This window comes from Panicum virgatum, chromosome 9N (assembly GCF_016808335.1).
Source record: "Panicum virgatum strain AP13 chromosome 9N, P.virgatum_v5, whole genome shotgun sequence".
In the NCBI taxonomy this organism is placed as follows: domain Eukaryota; kingdom Viridiplantae; phylum Streptophyta; class Magnoliopsida; order Poales; family Poaceae; genus Panicum; species Panicum virgatum.
In genome coordinates, this window is record NC_053153.1 from 25,416,294 (window position 1) to 25,440,733 (window position 24,440).

The following is a 24,440-nucleotide window of genomic DNA, read 5'->3' on the forward strand; positions in this document are numbered from 1 at the left end:
TCTTTTCATTTGTCAAATTTATGTTGATGATATTATCTTTGGCTCAACTAATGATTTACTAAGCCATTAGTTTGCTACCATGATGTTTAGGGAATTCGAGATGTCCATGATTGGCGAATTAACCTTCTTCCTTGGTTTTCAAGTCAAGCAATTGAAGGAAGGGACATTCATCCATCAAGAAAAATATACTAAAGATATCTTGAAGAAGTTCAAGATGGATGAATGCAAGCCGATCAAGACACCCATGGCAACCAATGGGCATCTCGACTTGGATGTGGATGGTAAATCGGTTGATCAATCCCTCTATCGCTCTATGATAGGGTCTTTGCTTTACCTTACCGCATCTAGGCCCGATATAATGTTTAGTGTATGCTTGTGTGCCCGCTTTCAAGCTAACCCAAAGGAATCACACCTTTCGGCTGTGAATAGGATCCTTCGGTATCTCAAACACACCCCTAGCATAGGCTTGTGGTACCCCAAAGGCGCTAGCTTAGATCTCTTGGGATACTCGGATTCGGATTTTGCCGGAAGCCGTGTGGATCGCAAGAGTACCTCCGGGGTTGCCACTTGCTTGGGTGTTCTCTAGTTTCTTGGTCAAGTAAGAAGCAAAATTCCGTGGCTTTGTCCACCGCGGAAGCGGAATATATAACGGCCGGTGCATGTTGTGCCCAAATCCTATATACGAAGCAAACCCTTTTGGACTTTGGTATGAAACTAGATAGGATCCCACTCCTTTGTGACAATGAAAGTGCTGTAAAAATTTCCAAAAATCCAGTTCAACACTCTCGCACAAAGCACATTGATATTCGCCATCACTTCTTACGTGATCACGAAGCCAAAGGAGACATATCTCTTCAAGGTGTGAGATCTGAGGAGCAATTGGCGGATATTTTCACAAAACCTTTAGACGAGAGTACTTTTGTAAGGCTAAGGAATGAGCTTAATGTGTTAGATGCGGCAAACGTCATGTAAGTTGCCATGTCATATAGAAAAATGCATGCATATAGGATACTTGTCTAACCATGGTAAGATAGTGATGAGCAAGGGTTTAGCTAGAGGTGGTGGTCCGCTTGTTTTCCTCTAGGCTTGTAGAAAGGCTCATCATGAAGAAGCTTCCCGTGGGTTCAAACTTGACAAGTAGATCTTAATTTCTTGTTATGCATTTCTTGTCATATAGATGTGCACTTCATGTTTACTTTACTTTCGCATGTGATTGTAGCTTGCACCATCATTGCATGCGTAAGGGTCACAAAGGAGATCACTTGATGAAATTGAGACTTGTTTCATATACAAGATCTTAATTCATGAAAAGTGAAAATAGCAAAGTGTTAGGTGTGTTATTGCCTAGTGAGTCATGTCATAATGAGTTTGAAGCTCTCTATCTTCAATATTCCTATGACAAGGCTCATACATTTTATTTGGCGCTTTGTCTCGCGTTGCGGCTTTTCTGTGTGTTCAAAAAAAATATTTAAGCCAGTGTGCTATCCTATTTATTTTGAGGGGTAAAGTCACCTATGCAAGTCCATTAACTTGAGTTTAGTTGAATTTTATAGGTTTATTGGACCTAGCATAGAAGTGTGAGCTGAGTGAAGGTTTTTGGGTTCACCGGTTAAACCGACGCTTAAAAGGATTTAACTCATCGGTTTAACCGGTGTTACTAAGTTTCTGTCTCAGCTCAGCAAAACCAGGCGTTCAACCGGCGAATACAAAAATCACAGCAACGGATCAACCGGTGAACGTAACACAGATCTGACCTGTCAATCAACCGGTGTTAGCTGCGTTCAACCGGCGAGTTATATTTGCATATCATCGGATCAACCGGCGTTCAGATGGATTTTGCGCTGAGTCTCGGGTGAACTGCACCGATGAAATCAACCGGCGTTCTAAACCTAGTCATCGGTTTAACCGCCGTTAAGGAAAATCGCGGGGCCCACCTGTCATATATGTTTCATGCCCGCGCAGACTGCCTCTGTTTTTTCCTCTCTTCCTTCACGCCGCCGCGCACCAGTTCGCCCTCAAGCCGCCGCCGCTCGCCCACGATCACGCCGCCGCGCCTCCGCGCACCCACGCTCACGCCGCCGCTCGCCCGCACACCGTCAGCCCGAGCCGCCACCGCCGCGTGCTATCCACACCGCCGACCAGCAGCCGCCGCCGCGCGCAGCCTGCGCCACCGCCGCCACACTCCGCCCGTGCGCGCCCACGCCATCCAGCGCCGCCCGTGCACCAGCGCCACCCACGCCGACGCCCACGAAGCCGCGCATCCACGCCAGACGCCGCAGCCACAGCACACCCTCACCCAGTGCTCGCAGGGTGTTCGAGGTTTTGCCTGTTTGAGATGGGACGTGAAAAGAGGAAAGGGAAGGAGGTAGTTGTGGAGAAGCCTGTCCGCAAGCGGACTCGCGCAGAGAGAGAGGCTGAGAGGGACGAGATGGTGGCCAAGGCCGCCGAGGAGCAGGCATCAGGCCGTGCTCGCCCGTTCGCGATCAGGGATCCGCCAGCCAGGGGCAGGGGCAGAGGCCGAGGTATGGGCCGTGTCAGAGGTGCCAGGGCCACCAGAGCCACGACAGAGGCAGCAGCAGAGTCAGATTAGTCAGTTTCAGTTGCAGAGTCAGATGCAGATTCAGAGGCAGAGCAGTCTGAGCAGTCTCAGGGGCAGGGCACACAGGAGTCACTGACTCTACGATGTTCTGGCCGCACTCGGCAGACGTCCCCAGCAGGAGAGTCTTCTCCGGCGACCGAGCGTCGCACTGGACCGAGGACGCGAGGAGGTCACCAGCCACAGGAGCCTCGCAGGTCCGCAGCAGCAGCAGCAGCTCGTAGAGCCGAGGCCCTAGAGGCCGAGCGCGCAGTGTTCCGTATGGACACTGTTGTGCGTCTGGAGCCAGGTGTGCTGCTCCAGAACTTGACCAAGGCCAATGCGGCAAAGGTCAAGAGGCTCAGGTGGAGTGTTGAGGAGGAGGACTGGTTCCCCGTGACCCGTGATAGCAGGGTCGACCGTAGGTTCTGGATGCTTCTTCAGGCCAGTTTCTACGAGACCTACCAGAGGCGGGGCCACAGGATCTTCTCACATAGAGTGCTTGACTGGGTGTCACTGAGGACAGCTGCAGGGGGAGCAGACGTCAGAGAGCATTTCACTCACTTCAGAGGCCTGCCCAGGTTACTCTAGATAGAGCAGAACAGATATATCGAGGACTGGGTCAGAGTTTTCTATGCCACAGCCTGGATAGCTCCCGAGCGTAGAGCCGTACACTGTGTTTTTGGAGGCCAGGTCTTTGGGCTGTCGAGAGCGACGTTAGCAGGGATACTTGGAGTTGACTTGGTTGACGTCTCCCTGCACGAGATGGTATACGGAGATGCAGATCCACCACGCAGAGCCATGATTGGCGGGATTGCACCTTCTCACGAGGCGTCTCTCAGTGCTTCCGCCAGCCGTTCCCAGCTTCGTACGCCAGAGTTCCCAGCCTACTGACCCAGAGGCGTATGCTGTTCACATGGCCCTCCGGATGACTTTGCTACCGAGGAGTGGCTACCCAGAGGGGTTTACAAGTCTGCAGCTGCTGCTACTACTTCACATCCTCACTCACGAGCCGTTTGATATAGTTGACTTCATTTTGGCCGAGATCGAGGATGTTATCACTGACGGGATGGGGGTCGTAAGGCAGTTTCCGTATGCTCACTGGATCAGCTATATCTGTTCTATGATCGTGCCAGCTGAGTCACCCGTCAGTGCAGTCTACCGTCAGGACGAGGCTCCCCGGTTCCCAGTTTACCGTCCGACAGCACCACAGGACCGGAGGAGAGGCACACAGGCAGAGAGAGCTTCCATGGCACAGTTGTCGCCTGAGGCACAGGCCCGAGTGGCACAGGAGGATGAGGCACTGCTAGATGCCGAGGCCCAGCTTCCCGGAGGAGATGATGAGATACACTGGTCTGAACTTGAGTCAGACTCCTCCGAGGACGTCGAGTACTTTCCTGCAGCACCCCCAGCTAGTCACGACCACGAGGCAGGGGGGTCTAGAGAGCCAGCTCCAGAGTCACCAGCACCTGCCACTGTCACAGAGTCCCAGGTGACTTAGCCATCTGAGCTCACCTCTCTTCTTCAGCAGCTTGTTACTCAGCATAGAGAGGATCGGATCGCTCAGGAGGAGGCCAGGAGAGCCCATGAGGCTCAGCTTGCAGCGATACAGAGGGAGGCCGCCCGAGAGCGTGCTGCAGCGGAGGAGCGGTTTGTCGGCCTTATTGATCGAGTATCACAGAGGACAGACACTCAGTTTCAGCAGATGCAGCAGGGCATGATGGCGATGTTCGGGATGATTACTCAGCTGTACACTCACACCGGACTCGCCCCGCAGCAGCCAGGACAGCCAGGCCTTCAGGGTGTTGGAGCACCTCAGCTTGCAGTCACTCCAGCTCCAGCCCCTACTGCAGCTCCAGCTACCTCAGCGACACCGGAGACCACGTTCTCGATGTCCGCACTACTTGGGTCTGCCGGTCGTCCACTCTTCTCACCACTGCCAGCGACTTCACTCTTCCAGGAGTCTCCTTCGGTAGTCCAGTCAGTCACCCTCCCCGTCGTACCACAGACACTACCTTCAGGGGGAGGAGGAGAGGGTTCCTTACTTCAGCAGTCGACACAGCCGGCAGCTTCAGCACTTATTACTTCAGATGTTGACACATCTTCTGCTGAGCCGGTTACCACTTCTACGGACCCTCTTCCAGGCAGTGCCAGCACGAGAGCCTCGACGACAGCTACACCCCCAGTCAGTTCAGATCCAGCAGGCAGTTCTGACCAGCAGCTCCCGTCTGTTACCGAGAGTACACCGTCCGACGACGACGACGATGATGACCCGGACCGCTTCCACGCCGTGCCGTGACAGCCGGATCAGTAGCTCGCCTTTTTGGTGCTTTGACGCCAAAGGGGGAGAGAGTCAGGGGGAGTTGGAGTCAGGGGGAGGGTAGAGTTAGAGAGAGCTCGTAGTTATCAGGACTTTGATGCTTTGTATCACATTTGGTGTTAGTTCATGGATATGTACATTTGACGCTTGAGTATGCTGTGGTTTGAGACAAATCTATGGATTTCGTTTGAGCCGTTGAGCTCTTTGGTCCTTTCTCGAGTTTGCTTGTGTTTATCATGTTTTATCTTTCTCGCTCTCTCGTTATTTATGTTTGTGTTGTCATCAATCACCAAAAAGGGGGAGATTGTAAGCATCTAGGCCCTCAAAGTATGTTTCGGTGATTAATGACAACCATTATTGTGACTAATGAGTTTGTGCAGTTTAATGGATCACTATCGCTCATTTGGTCATATGTCAAAAGATACGTGATACGTGATACGCTCCTTTTCATCTCACCCCTTGGAGAACATATGCGATACGTGATACGCTTGCATTTCCCGCTTCGAACAACATGGCGGAGTACGAGGCCCTTCTCAGCGGCCTCCGCATCGCCATCGAGCTCGGCATCAAACGCCTCGACATACGCGGTGACTCTCAACTCGTCGTCGATCAAGTAATGAAGGAGTCTAGCTGTCACGACCCGAAGATGGAGGCGTACTGCAATGCAGTGCGCCGCCTCAAAGACAAATTCGACGGCCTAGAGCTCAACCATGTCCCGCGGACCACCGTCCCCCCGAACATCTTCGCTCGCGACATCACCAAGCCCTCCGCTGAATTCAAAGATCCGGCGGAGCCGGGTCCCTCGTCCACCGGCTCCCCCGGAGGGAACACCCCGGCAGACGAGGTCGAGCCCATGAACATTGACTTCGAGACCACCTCCGCGGACGAGGCCGAAGCAATGGAAGTCGACGAAGCCCCCACTTCGCGAGACTGGCGTGTCCAGTACCTTGACTGGATGATTCGAGGGGTCCTACCCTCGAACCGCGCTCAGGCGCGGCGCCTCACCAGGAGGGCCAAGTCCTTCGTTCTAATCGACAACGTGCTATACAAGCGCAGTCCCTCGGGCGTCATGCAGCGATGCATCCCCGTCCCCGAGGGTAAGGAGATGATCCGCGACATCCACGCCGGCGTCTACGGCCATCACGCTGCGCCGCGCACCCTAGTGGGTAACGCGTTTCGGCAAGGTTTTTACCGGCCCACCGCGGTCGCCGACGCCACCGACGTTGTGCGGACCTGCGAGGGTTGCCAGTTCTATGCGCGAAAAACACACCTCCCGGCCCATGCTCTGCAGACCATCCCCATCACGTGGCCGTTTGCCGTGTGGGGACTAGATCTCGTCGGTCCGCTTAAGAAGGCGCCCGGGGGCTTCACCCACTTGCTGGTGGCGGTCGACAAATTCTCCAAGTGGATCGAGGCTCGACCCATCGGCAAGATCAAATCCGAGCAAGCAGTCCAATTCTTCACCGACATCGTCTTCAGGTTCGGGGTACCGAACTCGATCATCACCGACAACAGCACACAGTTCACAGGCAAGAAGTTATTGGCGTTATGCGATAGTTTCCACATACGTGTGAACTGGTCGGCTGTGGCACACCCACAGACGAACGGGCAAGTGGAGCGTGCCAATGGCATGATCCTCCAAGGACTGAAGCCGAGGATCTTCAACAAGCTGAACAAGTTTGGCCGGAGATGGCTCACGGAGCTACCCTCGGTCATTTGGAGCCTGAGGACGACCCCAAGCAGAGCCACGGGCTTTTCCCCGTTCTTCCTCGTCTATGGCGCCGAGGCCATCCTCCCCACCGACTTGGAGTACGGGTCATCAAGGCTCAAGGCATACAAAGAGCAACAAAACCAGCAAGCTCGCGAAGACTCGCTGGATCAAGTGAAAGAGGCTCGAGACGTGGCACTCCTACACTCTGCGCGCTGCCAGCAATCCTTGCGAAGGTATCAAGCGCAGAGGGTCCGGCGCCGAGACCTCAACGAAGGAGACTTGTGCTGAGGCTTCGACAGGACAACAGGGGCCGCCACAAGCTCTCACCTCCATGGGAAGGATCGTACATAATCGCCGAGGTGTTAAAACCCGGCACGTACAAGCTGGCGAACGACAAAGGCGAAGTCCTCACCAACGCTTGGAACATACAACAGCTACGTCGCTTCTATCCTTAAAATTTCAAGCTATTTGAACATCGTTTGTACTCACGTTTTCAATTTCCCGAAATAGTAAAGTACGTTTTACTTGTTTCTTTTTGGGAACCATCCAGGCCCTCGAGGGCTAGGATGCGCGCTAACACTAAGGTACGCTCGGCTTTACCCTCGGCAAAGCCGAGAGCCTCCCTCGGGGGCTACTACGGGGGGAACCCCCGGACGTCCCCAAAAATCACCAATGTTTTTTCGAAATATTTCCGTCTCGCCCCTAAGCTTCTCGTATCCTTGGAAAAAACGGACGCGAGACGTAACCAACTACGGTATGGGGCCGGCCGAGTCGTGGGGCCGCCTACGCCTCCGGGATACGGCACCCCCCTCACCACCCTACGCCTACGTTGCTTATGATCGCAAACTTCCTCGCAAATGTTTATCTAAGTCGCATACGAAGAACACGGAAATAAAGTAAAGAAACATAGGCTCGAACACACAAAGCCTCGACGGGCCACACATTCAACAAAAATCTCTTATATTCATAAGGTTCGATTAAAAAGTGCGACTACAATAATAACTAATCTATTTACATGGGCTTCGGGACCCAGTTTTCCTACAGGCTACCATCCCCCCCTTGCGGGTCCTCACGGGCGTCGAATTCGGCAATGGGAGGGATGTCTGCTTCGAGGACGGTGGCGAACTCCTCCGCGGCTGCGTCGGCTTCGTCCATAATGGCCGACGCGGCGTCCGCATCAGCATCATCGGGAACGACATACCCCGACGACACCCTCTGGAGATCCATGAGGTAATACGTCGAGGCCACGGTGAGAGCCCGCAAGACACCGAGGCGGAAGGTACTCTTGGCGTGTTCGGCAATCCGGCTGCCTAGCGCGCGCAGGCGGCTGATCACCGAACTGCCCGAGACGGCACCCTCCCCCTCGAGCTCTTGACACACGCTCACGGCGGGCTGCTCCAGCTCAGCAAACTCCATCTGTGCCGCCGTGAGCGCGGTGTGGACCGCTTCCTTCGCCGCGGTCTCGTCCGCCACCTTCTGCCTCAGCTCTGAGCGAAGGAAATCAATGTAAGTTACGAAAAGAAACAAATCGACCAAAACTCGAAGGTACTCACCCGTGATGTTCCTCTGTGCCTCCTCCTTCTGGGTCCGGGTGGCCTCTTCGAGCGTGGACAAGGAGGCTTCCTTCTCCCTAAGAGCGGCTCCAACGTTCTGGAGGGCCACCTCCTTCCCCTCGAGGGCCTCGCCCATTTCCCGGAGGGTCCCGGTGAGCGCAGCTACGGCCACCTCCTTGTGGAGAAGCTCGGTTTTTTGCTGCTCGAGCGATGCCCCGAGGCGCTATAGCTCGGCACTCTGCGCCTCGGCTTCCCGAGTCTTCTCCTCGAGCACCGTCCGGAGGCGTTGCAGCTCGGCAGCTTGCGCCTCGGCCTCCCGGGCCCTCTACTCCGTTGCCGCCCTCTGGACGTCCCGCTCACCGGCAACCCGCGCCAGATCCTCCTCCCGCGCCTGCTGACGCGCTCCCAGATCCGCCATTTTCGTGTTGGCTTCAAGGTTCTTGAGCACTAGCTCGGCATTGTGCTACCCAAGCTGGCTCATCTGGGAGTACATCCGGGTCATCTCAGCGCTCTTCTCGCGCGAGAATTCCCTCAGCCGCTGAAAGACGAAACACGTGGGTGAAGACACATTAAAGATAACCCGAATCCGAGCAAATTTTGAGGGAATGTTTACCTGGCTGACCTAGTAATCTGCATTCTGATGGAGCTGGAAGGCGCGGTCGAGGGCTTGCAAGATCTCGCGACCAACGCTCATCTGCGCGTTCCAGGCCTCCTCCTCCTCTTGCTCCTTGCGGAGAAACTCCGAGGGGGGCCCAGACGGGACGATCGCCCCATGATGGGGCCCCTCGGACGTCCCCGCCTCGAGCACACTCGCGCTGGCCGATGCGAACTCGGCAATGTGCGCGGCGACGCTTGCCGCAGCAGCGGGTTCGATGTCCATCGAGTCCCCGTACTCCTCGCTGCTGTCCGGCAGCTCCACCACCACCGCCGCGCTCCCTTGCGCCGTTGGCGCGGGCACCACCGCAACGGTGCCCTCGTCCCGGGCCTCGTTGGGCTCCGTGACGGGGGCTCCCTCCACCACTGGCGCCCCTTGCGCCGTCTCTTCCTCTGCGACGCCCTCAACCTCGGCCCTCGGGGGCTCAGGGACGAGGGTGTCCTTCTCTTTTTGGCCGGCAGGGTGCTCCTGCGCGCCCCCGCCAGTTTCTCCTTCCGTATCCAGTCGGGCGGCGCTGGCCGCATCGCCCCAACCGGCCTCAACTTCAGTGACTGCGAGGGTGGCGCCGTCCACGCCGCCCTGGCCGGCCTCCTCGGCGTCGGCAGCCTGAGCGGCCGCTTCGGCACCGCCCTAGCCGGCGTCACCCTCCTCTTGTACTCGGGCTTGCTGGGCCGCCTGGGCCCCTCGAGCCATGGCCTCCCGCAGCTTCGCAACCGCCGCCTCGAGGTCCACGGCAGGCAGGGGCTGCAGCGCCGTGTGCGGCGTGCTGCGTGCCCCGGTCTTGAGGGCCTTAGCCGGGGCAAGCTGCACCGCATCCTTGGGGACGGCCCCGGGGCTGGAAATCAAGGAACCCAAGTTGAGGACAACGGGATCGAGAAATCCACCAAACATGCAACAAAAACGAAACCGAAGTTTGCTTACCCGGATCGAGCACTCATGCTCCGCTTCCTCGTGGCGCTTCTTCGGGCTCGAGTCACGGAGCCGCCCCTCGAAGACTGCCCCGAGGGCGCCCCCCTCGTGTCGGCCTGGTGACTCGAGGCTGCCAGCACAGACGACTCCTCACCCGCCGCAGCCTCTTCGCCACGGACCAACACCTGGGGTGCAGGCGTCTCCTCACCGGCTGCCAGAGCCGACGACCCCCGCTCAGCCCCCTTGAGGGATGGGTGCGCCGAGGACTCTACCGCAGCCCTTTTCTCCGCCGCCGCCGCCGCCGGCTCCCCCTCGTCATCGTCCCACAGGTAGAACGGCGGGGGGCTCGCGCCCGCAGCTTCCCCGTCGCCCCTCGGAGCGTGGTCCTCGGCATCCGAGACCACCTCCTCGTCCTCGTCCGAGGACTCAGGCATGGCGGGCCGCGGTTTTCCCTTCGCGCGAGCGAGCTTGCACGCTTTGTCATGCTTCGCCTTCCTTTTCCTCTTCCTCTCGACCTTTGCCTCTGTCGCGTCCTTCCGCCTTTTCATCTTCTCTGCGTGGAGGCGATTGATCAGGCGTTGTTCCGCGACCGGGGGCTTCGAGATGCCGCTCCTCAACCCCTACAAAGCACGCCCGAGATGGAGTCAGGAAAAGAGGGCTACACTACACACGCCGGATCCGAAGTCAAAACTTACCAGAGAAATGTACCCCGGCTCGGGGCGCATCTTGATCCTCCAGAGATCCTCGGGATTCTGAGGAAACTCCGCCACCGCATACTTCGCCCTCGGGGTGCGGTGGTGTGGGAAAGCAGCTTGTTCGACGTCCTCGAGCCCTCCACCGGGCTCCCGGAGGTGAGCTGGAAAATCGGCAGGGCCCTCTCCACGAGAGGGATCACCCTCTGCCGGTGGAAGTTCGCGAGGACGGCCGCCGCCGTCAACCCCTTCCTCGCCAGGTGCGCCAGCACGTCGGTGAGGCCCTCGAGCTTGTCCTGTTGTTCCTGGGGCGACACCCCCCAATCCCACTTCGCCGGTCGCTCCCGGAGCACCCTGTTGGTGAACGCCGGGAGCGCGCCACGGTAGTTCCAAAGGTAGAACCACCCTCGGCTCCACCCGGCGTTGTTTGTCGTCATCTTGCTGTGGATGTAGAGGTTCCTCCGTGAGTGACGCACGTGGAACGTCAGGCCGCCGACGCGCGCAAACCGCCTCGGTTGGCCCCGCCCGCTCTCGACGAAGACCGCCGCCTGCGAGATGGCGTTGGGGCTGAAGTTGTGCAGCTCCGCTCCGTAATAGTCGCACAACGCCCTCATAAATCTGCTGACGGGGACGCCGAAGCCTCGCTCGTGGAGGCGCACGAAGCTCACGACGTAGCCTTGCGGGGGCTTCGGCTCGGTCTCGTCCGGGTGTGGGGAAATCCACGCCGCCGCCCCCAAGTCGGAGTTCCGCGGCACCAGCCGGTCGGCGACCAGCTGCTCCAGAACCGCCACAGTGGCGGAGGACTTCCCCCACGGCAAAGGCTCCTGGATGTCCGACATGTCTTCAATTCGAGGGGGAATGTGGGAGCGAAGGCTCTGGGATGGCTAAGGTGCTCTTTCTCCCTTTTTTCTCTCTCTCTCTCTCTCCTTCCTCTTCCTCCTTCCGCTCTTGGCTGCGGGCTCAGGATGCAGGGGAGGCGGAGAAGGCGAAGCAGGATGAAGGCAAATGGCCAGGTGAGCCCAAACACCCCCTTTCTTCTCATTTTTATTCACCATGACGGGCGCAGCCGCGGCCACGGACCAAATCTACCGCATTGATTTCGCTATCGCTGACGGTTGGGCCCAACGACCGCGGAGTCTCCCACGCGCGCACGCAGCAATAACTGCGGCACGGTAACCGGCGGGCGCGGCGCGACTATTGCGCTATCCCATCCGTCAGCCGCCGCCCACGCCGCTTCGTCTGCCCGAGGCTGTCGCCTCAAAGGGCGCGCCCGCACCGCACAAATCGGGCCACGTCGCCCACTACCAGCGGAAGACCCGCGCGCGTGACTCGCGACTCCGCGTCGTTTTCGAATTAAGACGGAATATTCCTTCAGGAGTCCCTTTACCCTCGAAGGAATCGCATTTCGAGGCCTTACTGATCAGGGGTTCGAAGCCTGGCCTTACGGAGGTTCGACAGGCGCCCCAGATCACCAGAGTCAGGGACTGCAGGGATGGGCCGTACAAGCCACCCTCGAACGCGGAGTTCGAGACATCCTACGCAGTGTTCAAGGCCAGCCAATGGTGCCTAGAAGGGGGATCCCATCGAGGGAGAGCATCGAGCCCTCGGACCCTATCGAATGGGTCCGAGCCCCGCCTAGCGAACCTTCGCAAGCGCTTTATGTGACGTGTCTATGGACCACGAGCCGGCCCCTATCGAACGGGGAACGGACGTCCGCTTGAACAACCCGCTAATAGCTCACTGAAGCAGCCATAGCTCGCGGCCCGGGCATGGGTAGCATGGTGCGCTTCACCCCTCCTCCCTGCGGAAGGACGACGAGGGTCGTAATCGAAGTCGAGGGTTCCCCTGAACGCCTTCACACGGGCCTGGGCTCGGGGGCTCCTCGCACACCATGGTTCAAACCGCACCCTGGAATAAGTCGACTCCCAACCACGAAGCTCCACGTGTGTATCCAAATCCTCCGCTATTTACGTACGCTCTCCCGACGGTTATGCTAAACGCCGGGTCGTCGTTCCAGCACTGAGAATGCCGATGCCGGCTGAAAAAGACGCTAGACGGCCACCCCGATGAGGCAACCCAGTGGGACAACGTTTATAGCCCTTGGACGAGCACAAACTCTCCTCCAAGGTCTCAGGGGCTACACCCGTGGGTGCGCTGACGCGCCCCCGCGAAGGAGACTTCACGCATTTTCGAGGGTCGTGACTCTCTGAACACCCCTATACCCTCGGTTATCCTCCCCGTAGAAGAGAAAGGGGACTTTATTGCTCAAATGCAAATAAAGATTACAAAGGGTTACCGGCGCGAAGCCATCGAAAGATACAAACACATTGCCACCTACGTGGCAATTTTCCCCGTCTTGGGGAGGAACGAGTGACAAAGAAAGGCACCGAGCCCCTGGCTGACGCGACGGCCAGGCTGCTAGGGATGCGAGAAGCAGCCCCCAGACCTCACGGGTCCAGCGGGATGCTCTCCTCGCAGGCCTTCTTCTAGCGTCTCCTCCACCGAAGACCTCGCAGGGGGTCGAGCTGGCGGACAGCGCCCTCCGCACCGTCTCCCCGAGAGCAACCTTGTTGCCGGGGGGACGACGCGAAGAACAGCCACCAAACCTGGCGCCAGCGCCACGGTCAGGCGTCTCCATCCCCCTTCAGGCTAGGGGACATCGCAGGAGCAGGACCCCACGGGCCCAATGCTCTTCTGCGGATCCCACTTAAGCTGGGGGATGGTGCGCACGCCCACTCCGGTCTTCCCCCACCGCTCGCAAGCATTCTTCTGGCGCCAAGACCTAAAAAAGCCAGGCCACCCCGTCTGGGGGCCGGCCACGAAGGGCAAAGGAAAACATTACAAGATTTAGGCGATGCTGGAAGAAAGGGCTGGGCGTTTGGAGAGGAAAGTGAACCCCACGACCCCTATTTATAGCCGCGTCGGGCTCCAAGCTTCAGGCCTGTTGAAGGGCAAGGGCTTGGGCTGCTCGTGACGACGCGACCTTCCACGAAGAAAAAGGATGCCCTCGGTCGCCGCGCCGAGACGCAACTGAACAAAATAAAGCGAAGCTGAGCCCCTGGACGCTAGGCGGCACAGCATCGGCTCAGGCCGACCACCCTCGAATGGCGCGCCAGCTGCCGAGCAGCGGACGCCGTCGTCACCCTGGCCCACCTCAGCGCGCGGACACGTCTTGTCCTTGAAACAAACAAACAAAGAGGCGCGCGCCTCGAAGTACTCCCCCCGCAGGCGCACTACCCCGACCGGCGTACTGTCACATCCGCCGGGCTGGCGCTCAGGCGCGTCTGGTGGGTGCGCGACATTGACTGATCACGTCAAGGGGGAAATCGCCGAATCATCCTTTGGCCGAATCCTTTGACTCGACCAAAGCCTCGGGGGCTACTGTCGGGTACCACGATTAAGGACACCCTAACCGGGGTACTAAGATCGTCTTGAAACGCAAACACATGTTAAGCGACTAAGCCCACAAAGGCCCACGGCCTGCTTCCCATCCGGAAGAAAGGAAAGGACTCGAAGAAGCCCAGCGTGCGGCCCATTCGCATCCCTCTCGAAACCGCGGGACGATCTCCGCCTCGCTCAAGGGTCCCCGTCGAGACCCCTTAACTGCGCCCCGCATCTCCGATTCGCTCGAGGGTGGGTCACCTACCCTCGAGCGGGCAAACCACCTCCGCCTCGCTCGAGGGTAGCGAACCTACCCTCGAGCAGGCACCTCGTCTCCGCCTCGCTCAAGGCCACACCTCGGCACAAGGGACAAACAGCCCCGCCGCCCAACCACTCGCCGTACGAAGTCATTAAAGGCCAGCCACTCCGCCACGGCGCCCAGGACAGGCGGCGTCAGGCCACCACTCCCACAGTAAATGTGACCGGGGTCCCATCCGCCGACTTCGGTCACCGCTCCGTCATCCCGGAGCTGTAGCAGCACTGTAGGACATGCGACACGGGACAAGACAGGCTCGGCACTGCTCCCGTTACTGTTCTGCCGACACCGACCATCCGAACTCGCCTCCCACTGGGGAAGGGGTCCGGCGACGTCACGTGTCCCTCCGAGAGGGACGCTCAACACGCACGGGCGGAGCCTCAGACCTCCCCCCTTGAGGAGTCCGGGACCTCCACGCGTCCCCCGGACCTCCTAGTGTGCACGCCCGCACTCCGACCAGGGGGTCCGGGGCCGCCGCGCGCCCTACTGCCACTGGTGCATGCAGGACCCTAGTCCGCAGGGCCCACCAAATGCCACCGCGCCGTATATAGAAGACCATACATCAGCGAGGACCACGCCGCCTGCAGGGACACTGCAGGACGACCGGCGCAATCTTCACAGGACCAAGGACGATATCCAGGACGATTACGACGCACGCCGCCTTCCCACAGTGTACTTCCTACAAGTGTCCGACCACTGTACCCCGCGATTCGGGGGAAAACGACGACTTCCGCGCCCCCACTCATGTGCGCCGCCCCTTCTTGTGACTATAAAAGGAGGAGGCGGGCTACCGGTAGAGAGGGCTGAGGCTCTGGTTTTTCTCTCGGACTCTCGCTCTCACACTCAGTCACGCTCAGTCACTCTCTCTCTCTCTCTCTCGGAGTCCGCTCAGAGGTTTCTAAACGAGATCCATCATCACCTACGCTCCGGCATCCCTATTCGCCCTGTTCTAACCCTCTTCTAGCAGAGACCTGGGAGCCTTCCTCCCTCTCTTGCCTCGCTTGTATCCCCTACTACAAGCACTCCGGGTGCAAAATAATACAGTGCCCTCACACACCCCCTTTGCTGGACGTACGGCCCCGTGACCGGAACCAGGATAAATCGTGCGTTACTGTGTTGCCTCTTACATCATCATCTGGGACGAGAAATCACACAGCATTTACTAGTTGGGATCCGGCCCCCCAGGTCGGGAGACCGATAATTAGCAAATGGATAACATGACATGGTAACTACAAATTATATTACCCCGCAAAGTTCAGCAGCAGTCTTTGTATGCTAGCTAGTCAAACTCGTAAATGTTTGAATACTCGTGATACTGATACTGCAGCATTATCCCCCAACCTAACAGGTCCGGTTTTTTATTATTTTCCAACGTACAGAGCAGACGCCTAATTTGGTTGAAGTCGTATGAAATGAACATTCTACCATCTCCTTCGTCAGCAGGAACAACGTTGCTGGACTACAGAAATGTTTGTACTGATGCAAATCGTTTCTCCTTTTTTTTCTCTCTCAAAAGGAGAGGCAATGCACTGCCGACGGTTTTGACTGCCCACCCAGAAGAACTGAACATTTCGGGGGACCAAACGAAACCCGCACGACAAGGCAACGATGGAATCACTCCGCCGCTGAAAGTCACGCCGTACCCAACCAACGCAAAAACCCAAAACCAGCGCGGAGGACTCGACGCGGGTATGGGGGTTTCACACTTGGTCAGTTCAATCAGACCCCCAAAGTCCTCGAAAAGCAAACCGCGCCCGCATTCCCGCGCCCCCAGTTGAGAAGCGACGAAGCCCCACGGCGCCAAGCCGCCAACCAACCACGATCCCCCGCGCGCCACAAGAGGAGGACGAACAGCCAAAGCAACAGCGAACCAACCAAACCACGGATTACTCACCCCCACCAGCGAGCGAAGAGGCCAACCAGAGCCCGGGCGGATCTCCGCCCCGCCGGACCGGGAGAGCAGCGGGCGGAGAATTCGGCGGCGCGGGGCCGGGGAGGGAGCGAACGGCCGGCGGTGTCGTGGTCGCCGGGAATGGCCACGGTAAGGTATTTATGAGTGGAGCCCGGTAGCGATAATCAATACAGATTATCGTTGATATTGGCTTCGATTATCATGATAATCGCGATTATCGCTAAAATCGGCTTCGATTATGAGTCGATAATCGTTGATTATCGAACGATAATGCAATCCCTAGTTCTCACTGCCTCACTGGGGGCGGGGAAGGGGTTTTGTTCGTGGGGAAAGTGGGGGGAGGCGAAAAGCGCTGGATAAAAGAATGTTCTTCACTCAACCGCTGATGATGATATCCCTCTCCCTTGCTCGACAAGGAGCGGAAAACTTTAGATTTTTTTTACCAAACGAAAAAAAATACCGCTCGTGAAAAGGGAAGTAAAAAGGCGGTGGCCCGTGGAGGGAGATTTTCCTTCACTTTGGCTTGTTTGGTTTGTGCTCCAAATTATAGCGCTAGTGAATAGTAATAACTTTGGCCGCTAATTACGGTGTCAAACAAAGTCAGTTTACAAAATCAACTTCAGAACCCCGCGCTAGTGACCATAAAGAATCTAATGAGGCCTTTGACCGCGTGATTAGAGGGTGGTTAATGTAGCATCACTGTAGCAAATCATCGATTAATTACCGCCATTAGATTCGTCGCGAAAAGTTACACTCATCCCTAAAATTTTTTTGCAAATATACTTCATTTAGTATTTCATGCATGCGAGATTTTTTTTTCGGGATGTGTGCGTGCTAGTTTTCTAGCGTACCCAAACAAGGCCTTTCCCTTTGGAAGCGGGAGGGAGATTTCGCCCTCGATTCTTGTGACGCATTTCGAATTTCGAATCGATTGTGCGTTGCCGTTGCCGGGTCGGCGTTGGGTTTTGTGAAAACTATTTTTTTCGCCATATTGTGGTTGGAGGAGCACCACCAGCAGTCCCGCACAAACTAGTACTACATATATCTTCATAACTAATGAGGCATTTGACCGTACGATTAGTGAATAATTGAGTGCGATTACTGTAGCATCACTGTAGTCAATCATTATGAAACTTGAGTCATTAGATTCGTCTCGAAAAATTACACCCATCCCTGAAAAGATTTTACAGATAGACTTCATTTAGTACTCTATGCGGACATTCATCTTTTTGTGAAATTGTGATGCGACCCTTAACCAAACATGGCAGTGCCGTGTTTTATCGGAACTGCCTTTTCCCTCCAGAGATTGCATATACGGCAATTTCGAGGGAGGGTCTCCCAATTCAGCCTATGAAATCTAACTTGATGCTTAACATTAATCCACAACTTCAATTTAGTTTATTAATATTTGTTCAGAGATAATCTGGTTCAAGGCATTTATCTAAGTATTTCTGGTAGGTTTCGTATAGTGGCGAATGGCAGGGATTAAACTGGGAAGATGAACATACATTCTCCTATCAAATTGTGTGCTTAATAATTTTGACACGTATTATTCCAACAGATTTAATAATTAACAATAGTCATGGCTCCATGATCCGAAGAATAAAAAATTGGGTTACAATCAATCCTTTGGGGAAGCTGCAAAGCAAATTTTCATATGTTTAATAATTTTGACTCTTATTGTTCCGACAATCTATTATCTTATTATTTGACCAACAAACGGAGCCTCTACGTTCGCTCTCAATGCCTAGAAATTCTCACGTTAATCGAAGAAAAATAGAAAAATAAAAATTACCCACCACTGCCATTATGATAAACATTAGACTAAAATACCTCTTTGCCTAATTAAAAATCACTCACTAATGCCATTATGAAAAATTAAATATAAAATATCAATTAGCTAGGTATCAGTTACAAATATATTCTATTAATAAAAACAAAAGCTAGCAAAAATCAATCAAAATAAAACAAAAATAAGAATAATTATATGCATAATATTATTAAAGTTCCACAAATCAAATTGTTATTACAGGTATATCATATTTGAATTGTTTTAACTAATAATAAGACATAATTTACGATAAATAGAGTGATGTATGGTAAAAAATAGTATAATCTTTAAGTAAGAATATAATGATATGCGGATTTTTGAATTTTCAATACTAGCCGCGCATCCATACAAATGCACGGACTGTACGCCTAGTTATCTTTAGATAAAATAAAATGTATTACAAGGCTGCAAATAAGTGAAATTTTGTTAGAAGATCATTTCTAAGATTTTTAGAAATGATTATAGTGTTATTTAATGCAAGAATGACCGATATGATGGATCTGAAGGTTTTTCAAAATACGTGCGGCAAATTTTACTAGTACTAATAATAGTTTAATTAGATTTAATAGATTCATCTAGCGAATTAATCTCAATGCAATTAGTCTTACAATTAGCTCATATTTAATCCTCTTAATTCGAACCTAAAACATGGACTAAAGGAAGTGGCATAATGGTTTCAAACCGAACAGCCTTTATTTTGTGTCGCCGTGGTCCTCGCCTGTACAAAGACTATCGAAAGCCCGTCCTGCGTCAACTTTCAAAAGCAAGAAAATCGATTATTGGAGTTATTCATACAACTTTCCAGCTAACAATAGATTATCCAGCTATCCAAGTTCACATGTTGATGGGGTATAAACCTTAGTTACCCCTCAGCAGGGGCGACAAATACAAAATCACTTTATTCCCCAATTCGCCTTATGTTGCGATTTGGAAAGAATACTACCATTCCCTTCCGAAAATTTGATGGTACAGTTACATGGCGTCCTTGGAAAGCCAATTATGGGACGGGATCCCCCGAGCATTAGTGAGCTCATCCACACCATCTCCCCGCTCGAATACAGCAGCAGCACCCATCCCAGAACCTGCACATCCATCATCATGAAATATGAAGGTTTGTTATAATCACCACTCAAAAGCATCTATTTGATGCAGGTAAATGAAAATAAGTAATTAGTTATGTACCTATGCACATAGAAATCACTCCAAAACGGCAATCCTTGCCACGACGTTTCATCTCATTGAGAAGAGTACTGACACATCGAGCACCTGCAAAGAAAAAGACATAAATGCCATTGTTGCTGTCAATTAAAGATCCTAAATCAGCCACCTCACATATCTTCACAGTTTTGCATGGTAATTCAAAAGGCACACACTTCGTCCAATAAAACTTGTGGGATATAATCAATAGAAAATGCAGAAACAAATACCTGTAGCACCCAATGGATGCCCAAGAGCAATTGCACCTCCGTTGACGTTGACTTTTGTAGGATCAAGTTCCAACTTTTTGCAGCAGTACACATACTGAGATGCAAAAGCCTGTGAACAAGAGCAAACAAATGTTATCTGGCAATTATATTGTTATCGAGAGGAAGAACTTGAGAACACTGATGAAACAATACCTCATTGATTTCAAAAAGGTCAATATCATTGATTTGTAGTCCGGCAGCTTTCACAGCTGCAGGGATTGCAACAGCTGGCCCAATACCCATTACAGCTGGATCAACTCCAACTGCCGCAAAGCTCCTACATTTGCACATTAAGCTATAATGATGGGCCTCTTAACAGAAATTTACCATTATTAAAGGTATGCCATAGGCCTCTGTTTTGGCTAACAAAGTGTTGAATAACGAGGTTGTGCTCAGTAAAACTAAGGTGTTTGAATGTTTTTGTCCCACACCATGCACACTGAAGGGGGACAGTAATGATACCTAAAGACGCCAATAATTGGAAGGCCCTTTTTCATAGCGACATCACGTCTCATTAGCAAGACAGCCCCAGCGCCATCACTCACTTGGCTAGCATTCCCTACAGTTAAGCAACGCTAGATTTAGAGTGGATACAACCAATGAACATTCGCACATAGTTTGATTTTACTTTTCCTTACCAGCAGTAGTGCTGCCATCCTTTGAAAATGCTGGTTTGAGTTTTGACAGGACTGCCAGCGAAGTACCAGCTCTGATTCCATCATCTGCTGAGACAATGATCTCCTTTTCCTCACCATTTTTTGGATCGACAATCTATATAAGATGGTGATTGTGTCAATGTACCACAAAGAAACACAATATTTCAACTTCAAATTTGATAGAATTCCCCAACAGTTAAAATAGTTATTTTCAGAAGAAAAAAATCAGCTAAATTACCTTAGTATGAACAGGCACAATTTCTTCCTTGAATTTACCAGCAGCTGCAGCTGCAGCAGCCTTTCTGTGAGACTCAACCTACCGTCAACAATAAAAAGAATAAGAGCAAGAAGCATACTGCATGACAGCAACTCGGAGTCTCATACACACAGAAATGCACCACTAAAGGGGAATAAGGCAACTTACAGCAGCTTGATCTTGTTCCAGTCGTGTTATGCCGAATCGGTGTGCAACATTCTCAGATGTGAGGCCCATTGGGAGAAGGCAATCACGTGCTTGAGAAAACAGCTCAACCTATAAGAAAATTACATAAAAAAGTAATCAGAAAAGATGTCTACACATGCATCTAAAATGTGGCTTTGCTGCATTGACCAGCATGTACACTTACTTTGGGATTCACTTGACCGTCAAGACTAACTTTGTTCACTGTCATGGACTCGAGGCCAGCAGCAATACCTTGGATGGAGAGAATAAAACTCAATTCAACAACAAATCCAAACTAAAGTTACTTAAAATCAGACGGCAAGAAATCTTACCAATATCATACAGCCCTGCTTTAATAGCAGCAGCAACATCTGCAACTGCCTGAAGGCCAGAAGAGCATTGCCTGTTTACAGTCTTCAGAGGAACAGTGTCTGCATCCACCCAAACAAATTGATCAAGGTGAGGATAATCGTGGTCTGAAATCACAGTAAGATGCAACAGAGATAGTTTCATTACCAGGAATACCAGCATACAGTGCTGCCATTCTGCATTCGATTGCCCTCTGGGACCCAGGAGCTAAGACAGTACCAACAACGATGTCGCCAACTTCGCTAGGGTTCAGCTTTGTTTTATCTACTAAAGCCTATGATTGAGAAAGAGAGCGTCTAAGAGGACCCAAACACACTGACAAGCGACCAATTCACGGATTTAATAATAAAGATGCACAAAGGGAAACAACCCAACAAAGCACAAACCTTGAAGACAGGAACCAATAGGTCCTCAGCGAACGTATCCTTGAAACCCCCTCTCTTGGCCTTGCAAATCGCCGTCCTGTATGCACTGGAGACAGAAAAGGGTATGCAATTGATCAAAATTTCTTCCGCATGTACAAGAAAGAAGTAACAAAATAATATCACAGTTATCATGAATCCAATGGAAATAGGCTTGTCCAACTGAATTGGAACACTCTCTAGAGCACTCTCTAGCTGTCTACAGTCTCATGTTCGACAGATGACTCTAGCATGGATCCCTGATGAGTTCCAGAAAAGGATCTTCTTGTATGCCCAGATTTAGACTCGGGTTGACTAACGCCCAGAGCCCAAATTCGCAGCAATTCATCACTGCAGTTGCAACAGCGTTCGACGACCACAACTTCCACGACTCTATAATACAGTATACCGTCGCCGGTAGCACCATACGAAACTCTCCTAGGAATCGTCGCAGGACAACTGCCACCGGAAACCCAGAACAAAGGAATCCCCACACCAGTCGCGATCAAAAGCTCCAATTGACATGGGGCCGCCCGCCGACCACAGCACGAAAAGCCAGGGAAGCCCGAGTGCACTTACGCGACGATGACGACGTCGTCGGCGAAGGCCGCCCTCCGGTGGTACGCCGCGCTGTCCCCCGCCGCGCACGCGCTCGCCTGCGACACACACGCACGCACGCACGCACGGGGCGCAGCGCCGCCGCCGGTCAGTCGCGTCGCAGATCTGGCGCCGGATGAAACGTCGCCGGAGCGATCGGAGCGGCGCGCCCCGGATCGGTCCGGTGAACGAGGGAGGGAGGGAGAGGGGAAGGGGCGGGGGTCCTCACGGAGATGGCGGGCTGGGCGGGGCCCGGCGCCGCCGCCGCGGGGTCGAGGTGCCGCAGCAGGACCCGCTGCCTGTCGATGGCCTTCTCCATTGCTCCCCGTCAGTCGCTGCAGGTACCCGCGCGCGCACAAGATGGGAAGGTGGCCAGGTGCCCAGGTGGAGGTGGGTGGGGGGGTGATTTGTAGGAGAGGAGAGGAGAGGTCAGGTCCCGGGTGGGGAAAACGCGGGTGCGGAGGTTTTACCACGAAGTTCGGGGGACGCGGACACATGCCTGGGGTGGAAGGGACGACGACTTTGGATTGCTGCGTAGAAGTCCGGGACTGGGAGCCTGTCTCGCGGTCGCGCCTGGTGCGAGACGCGTGGCCGCGTGGGGGAGACGGAGACGGAGACGGAGACGGGGGCCGGCCGTTCTGCGCTGACGTGGGGAGCGTGCGGTGTGTGCGTGTGTGGGAGCACGGACCGTGAGCCGTGAGGACGGAGCGGACGGACTGGACGCGGGGGCGCCGGGAGCCCGGCGTCCTGATCCGCTGGTCTCGTACTCTGGCGGACTCGCTCGTGTCAGATTCTCGGGTGCAGCTGTAAAATTTTTGAAATGAAATTTGTGTACAATTGAAATTTTAAACATAAATTAATTATAAAATCCGTATGTAAACTACGAGACGAATTTATTAAGACTAATTAATCTTTCATTAGCACATGTTTATTGTAGCATTTACTGTAACAATTTAGTGTCTAATCATAGCCTAGTTAGGTTTATTAGATTCGTCTCACAATTTAAAAACAAAATATGCAATTCGTTTTTTATTTCGTCTAGATTTAATATTTCATGCATTTAAAATTTTCTTTTAATATGATATTTTTGGAATTTGGAATTTTGCAATTAAACAAGACGCGGAAGAGAGAGTGTGTGAAAAATGAAGGCGCTAGCGTGCCTGCAAGAGACTAGCGCGCAAAGCTCCCTATAAATCCACCATCTCTGACCTGCTGACCCCATATTCCTCTTCATACATCGAGTAGGTGATTTCCTTTTAGAGTAGAGTGTGTTTAGTTCGCGCAAAAGTTCGGATTTTGGTATTGTAGCATATTTTGTTATTATTTGGCAATTAGTGGTCAATTGTGGACTAATTAGGATTAAAAAAATTCATCTCGTATGAAACTATTAAACTAGGTAATTAGTTATTTTTAATTATATTTAGTGCTCTATGTATGTGTCCGAAGATTCGATGTGATGAATACTGTATGAAATTTTTTTAAAAACTAATATGATCTTATTTTATTTGTTCTGGTGCCATGCCTGCTGTCTCTTTGGCCACGTCGTTGGAGAAGGCCTGATTCTTGCCGGGCGGCGCGTGAAAAGGACAGTGGCGTGTAGGTAGGATGGTCTATCTATCTCTGATGCAATGGGTCAAAAAATATAGGACAGTGGCGTGTGCAATCTGTATTATATTAGTGCTGCTTGGTTCGTGAGTTCTATTTAAGTCCTGCCACATATTCCATTGCCAAGTGCCAATTGAAAAGAGCAAACATAAACTAATTATAAAATTAACTATATGAGTATAGAACTTATTCACGAAACGAATCTAATAAATTTATGGGTCAGTTGGATCCATGCCACTCCAATTTCTTGAAATTGGATCTCATGTTGAAATCCATGCCATTGAGTGGCATGATTTTCAACATGACACCCAATTTCACGGAGTTGTGGTGGCATGAATCGAATTTTCCCTAAATTTAATTATGATTAGCATAAATATATTATAACATCACATGAACTAATTAGGCTTAATAGATTTATCTCGCGAAAACCCTAAGTATTATAAAATTTATTTTATCATTTGACTATATTTAGCATTTTAATTAATATCTAAAATTCGATGCGACGGAGCTTATAATAAACCATGTTGTAACCAAACCTGACAAATCTACAATATTTTTAACATTGGACCAAATTCTAAGGTGGGCTATGGCCAAGGTGCCACCATGCTAACCCCGCTTATAGCCATGGGCAAAATTAACCAAGAATCGAGAACCGAAACGAAAAAATCGAGAACCGGAACCGAGAATTTCAGTTCTCTATTTGGTTTCCATTTCTCAAAAACCGAAATTCTCGATTCGGTTCCAAACCTCGGTAAAGAACCGAGCGGATTAGACATTTAGCCCATTGAACATCGAGCCCACTAAAGCTCAATCAACAAACCCTATCTAAACACCCCACCAGGCCACCAGCCCCCGTACCCTCTCCCCCGACCCCAATTTCATGCCGCCCCCAACCACTCCTGTCCCCAGCGCCGCCCCGGCCGGTGCCCGGCCCCACCCGGCCGGCGAGCGTCCGGCACCCTCGGCCCCCGCCCCGGCCAGCGCCCGCTTCCCCTACCCCCGGCGAGCGCCAGCCCCCGGCGGCCCCTACCTGCCAACACCCGAAGCTC

General features: G+C 53.0%; 1 protein-coding gene and 1 pseudogene across 1 annotated transcript; both read right to left on the reverse strand.

Moving 5' to 3' along the window:
* LOC120687232 overlaps positions 1 to 16,158 on the reverse strand; it is a 43,781-nt pseudogene extending 27,623 nt beyond the window's left edge.
* A 2,443-nt stretch (positions 16,159 to 18,601) lies between these two features.
* LOC120691124 (3-ketoacyl-CoA thiolase 2, peroxisomal-like) lies at positions 18,602 to 22,305 on the reverse strand. Its single transcript, XM_039974101.1, has 14 exons — positions 22,016 to 22,305; positions 21,769 to 21,845; positions 21,175 to 21,259; positions 20,936 to 21,062; positions 20,752 to 20,850; positions 20,604 to 20,671; positions 20,402 to 20,509; positions 20,216 to 20,293; positions 19,960 to 20,092; positions 19,784 to 19,880; positions 19,475 to 19,598; positions 19,283 to 19,391; positions 19,038 to 19,121; positions 18,602 to 18,937 (listed from the first exon to the last, which is right to left on the reverse strand). Exons 1-14 carry the CDS (start codon positions 22,103 to 22,105, stop codon positions 18,828 to 18,830), a joined length of 1,389 nt encoding a protein of 462 aa, XP_039830035.1. The 5' UTR covers positions 22,106 to 22,305; the 3' UTR covers positions 18,602 to 18,827.
* Between the last annotated feature and the right edge of the window lie 2,135 nt (positions 22,306 to 24,440).

What these genes read in the sequence shown, in the direction of transcription:
- LOC120691124 (XM_039974101.1), bottom strand. Translation starts at nt 22,105, where the DNA reads ATGGAGAAGGCCATCGACAGGCAGCGGGTCCTGCTGCGGCACCTCGAC. An exon ending in TATTGGTTCCTGTCTTCAAG is followed by an intron (nt 21,063 to 21,174) that starts GTTTGTGCTTTG and finishes TCTCAATCATAG; the next exon opens with GCTTTAGTAGATAAAACAAA. An exon ending in GCATCCATTGGGTGCTACAG is followed by an intron (nt 19,122 to 19,282) that starts GTATTTGTTTCT and finishes TTTTCTTTGCAG; the next exon opens with GTGCTCGATGTGTCAGTACT.